Source organism: Lactuca sativa, chromosome 7 (assembly GCF_002870075.4).
Source record: "Lactuca sativa cultivar Salinas chromosome 7, Lsat_Salinas_v11, whole genome shotgun sequence".
Classification (NCBI taxonomy): domain Eukaryota; kingdom Viridiplantae; phylum Streptophyta; class Magnoliopsida; order Asterales; family Asteraceae; genus Lactuca; species Lactuca sativa.
The window spans coordinates 145,403,482-145,406,856 of NC_056629.2; the positions used below are offsets into that span (position 1 = coordinate 145,403,482).

The 3,375-nt window shown below is 38.2% G+C and overlaps 1 protein-coding gene across 1 annotated transcript; it reads left to right on the top strand.

Moving 5' to 3' along the window:
- Window positions 1-1,264: 1,264 nt before the first annotated feature.
- Window positions 1,265-2,981, top strand: LOC111893973 (uncharacterized). Its single transcript, XM_023890044.2, has one exon. It carries the CDS (start codon window positions 1,389-1,391, stop codon window positions 2,748-2,750), a length of 1,362 nt encoding a protein of 453 aa, XP_023745812.1. The 5' UTR covers window positions 1,265-1,388; the 3' UTR covers window positions 2,751-2,981.
- The last annotated feature ends 394 nt before the right edge of the window (window positions 2,982-3,375 follow it).

Below are 3,375 nucleotides of genomic sequence, written 5' to 3' on the forward strand. Positions count from 1 at the left end.
ACATTTGGGATTTTTTCAATTCTAACCTAATTTTGCTAATTGATGATATTAAAATCTGCAAGGACCTAGGAATGGGTTTCTTTTGTGGGTTGGTGAGGCTGAAAATCATGTGCATGCTGTTGAAGTCCAGAATCAAATCTTAAGGGAAGTGGTGATACAAAATTGGAGCCTGAAGACCTGCTTGAAGGAGGTGGCAAGCTAAAATCAGAAGTTGAAGATTTGGTTAACGCTTAGTTGGGTTTTGTTTTTTTGGCATAATTGTTCACAAGCTGTAATTTGATGTATGTTAGAACTGAATTTGTTATGATTTTTTTTTTTGGCAAAATCAGAAGTGATAAGTTCATACAGTTAACAACTGCAGGAATGGAGCAACACTTTTAGATATATTATCGATTTCTTTGTCATATTTGTCCCAAAAAATAGGTTAGAACTTCCTCTTCTTTCTTGGGGATTAAGAATTATTGGCTTATTCTATCTTAGAACCTTGATCACTTTTCTCATGTGTTTCACTGTCACTTGATAACTCACCAGGTTCACGACCCATAACTATATCAGGATGTTCATGATTCCTTGAATAATTCCTACTAGACACTGAGTTGTTACCCCTATTGTTGACAAACTCTCATGCAATTCATGTTAGAACTTTTTTTTCTCCTCAGTCTCCTTTTTTCCTCTTAGTGACGACACTAACAAGTAATTAGAATTAAACTGATAATCAAAACTGATAACCTCAAAATCGGGACTGATAATCTCGATTGTAAAATTGAAATTCTGTCATTTTGACTTTTACATTCTCAATTTGACACCGAAATGGTAGGGACTAAAACCGGCTACTAAAGGTAAAAGACTTAAAAAGACAAACCACTAATAACTTTGTTCGTTTAAAAGACATGAAAATAACATAAGAGACTTAATGAACAAATATATATAAAACATCGAGGGGCTACAATGTCATTTTTCCTACAAATTAATTAATGTCAAAAAACGAGCTTGCAACATTTTTCTAATTCATATGATTAATATTTTTTTTAATCATGCCTACAGTTGTATATTAATTCCTTATAAAGTTTAGATAATGGCATGATGTACATTAGTATAAGTTGATATCTTTAATAATTAATAATTAATATAAAGATAATTTATATATCAATAAAAATATTAAATAAATAAACTTGTTAAGAATATACATATAAATTTGTTACAGAAATTAACCCTTTAAATAAATATTTGGTTTTATGATAAAGATAATATTAAACTTTTCAGATAAACTAGTAAACTACTATGCAACATAAGAAAGATCGCTTCCTAGGGGACACGAAACCCTTTGTTCGTGACCCCCATCTTCACCCTCGCCGGCCACCGGGGAACTATCACAGCTACTTTCAAAGATGGATTTCCGCCACCACATCCCCGGCGGATCTCCTTCCTCCTCTTCCACCACTTCTTCCTCCTCCCAAAACCCCAGCCACCGGAACGGTAACCAGCACCACCAGAACCACAACGGCAGCACCGCCATAACCACCACCAACGACAACAGCACCACCAACAACAACAACAACGATCCAATGCACTCATGGTGGGAATCCATCTCCAAAGCCCGATCTCGCATCCATCTCTTATCCACACTTTTACCCGTACCCGAGCCTGACTCGGAAGATCCAAACCCGATCTCATCTCTCGCCGATTCCGATGCCCCCGCACGCTCTCTCATCTCTTCTCTCATTGCATACACCGCCGTATCTTCTTCGCTCACATCCTCTCATGACTCCGGCTCCGGCGAGGATTCCCTTTGTAATTGGCTGTACGATACCTTCCTCTCTTCCGATCCAGACCTCCGCCTTGTCGTCCTCGCCTTCATCCCTCTCATCGCCGGTCTTTACCTTTCTCGCATTCACTCTCTCTCCTCCTTAACTCCGTCGCTTGCCGGATTTGAAGCCGTACTTCTCGCTTTATACTCATCGGAGACCAAATCTCGCGCCGGGAAACCAATAATGATTTCGATCCCCGATCTCTCTCAGCCGTCGCTTTACCATTCTCCTAGGGTTAGCAACAGCAAAAAGAAACCGAATTCGGCTAAAGTGAACCCTAATTCTGGATCGCAGCCTTCGCGGCCTACAGTCGGAATCCTATCTCCTCCTCTAGAGCCCCAAACCGCTATAAAGTCAACGAAACGTGCTACCATTGTTGGAGTTGCACTCGATTGCTACTACAAGCAGATCTCTCAAATGCCTAGCTGGTCGAAGCTCGATTTCTGCAAGTTCGCTGCTGATTGGGCTGGACAGGATTGCGCTTGCAAGTCCGAATTCGACCAATCCTCTGAAGTTACAAACTTTACCGATGGTATCGTTGAAGATGGAATCGACATTGAAGGGAATGTCGTTGAAGAAATGAAGAATTTGGAGATTCAGGATGGGGATTCAGACAAAGTCGTTGCTAGAGGGACAAGAATTCTTCTTCCATGGGAGCTTCTACAACCAATTCTAAGGATCTTGGGCCACTGTTTACTCGGTCCATTGAATTCAAACGACGTGAAAGATACAGCATCTACAGCAGTTCGATGTTTGTATGCTAGAGCTTCACATGATTTAGTTCCTCAAGCGATTTTAGCTACTCGAAGCTTAATCCAACTGGATAAGAGAGCTCGTGAAGCTGCTGCCATGGCTGCCGCATCAACTGCTAATACACCAGGTTCTAATGCTAATACACCCAGTAAAGCCAAGAAACCCGAAATTCTCTTAGTATCAAAATGAAAGCAGAGTATGTTTTTTTTCTATCTCAATATCGGGAAAAAAAAATAAAAAAAAATCCATTTTGTTATCTTGATAATATAGTGTTTGATCTTGTTGTAGGGGTAGGGCTCTACAATGTGTAATTGGTAATTACTATATCTATAATCTGTCAACTTAAACTTGTAGATGCAAGAACTCAATTGTGTAATTTAATTTTTTGTTTGTTATGAGATTGCATTCTGTTTTATTTAATTCTTTGAAGTTGGAAGAAGGTGTTTGCTCTTAAGAATGTATTTGTTTTAGTTTAGTATAGACTTAGAAATGACAATGCTTTGCATAGTGATCACAATATTTGTTGATAAAGATCCATGGTCCACATTTGTAATTTTATGCCCTTAAAATAAAATTTTATTTTAAATAGTGCATCTAACTTATATTTCATGCTCAAAAATAAGAAACCTAAAAATGTAGAATTCTTTTTATTAAAGCCCGAACATGACATGACATAATACAATGATATTGTACTGTGTTTGACGTGTATTGAACTAAGACTCATAATGATGTGTAAAAGTTATAGGACTACGAAAGTGTCTAACATTGTTAGACACGGTTTTGCCAACTTGTACATTTGACGTCGTTATAGAAG

Excerpts from the sequence above, each read along its gene's own strand:
- LOC111893973 (XM_023890044.2), top strand. The coding sequence starts at position 1,389 with ATGGATTTCCGCCACCACATCCCCGGCGGATCTCCTTCCTCCTCTTCC.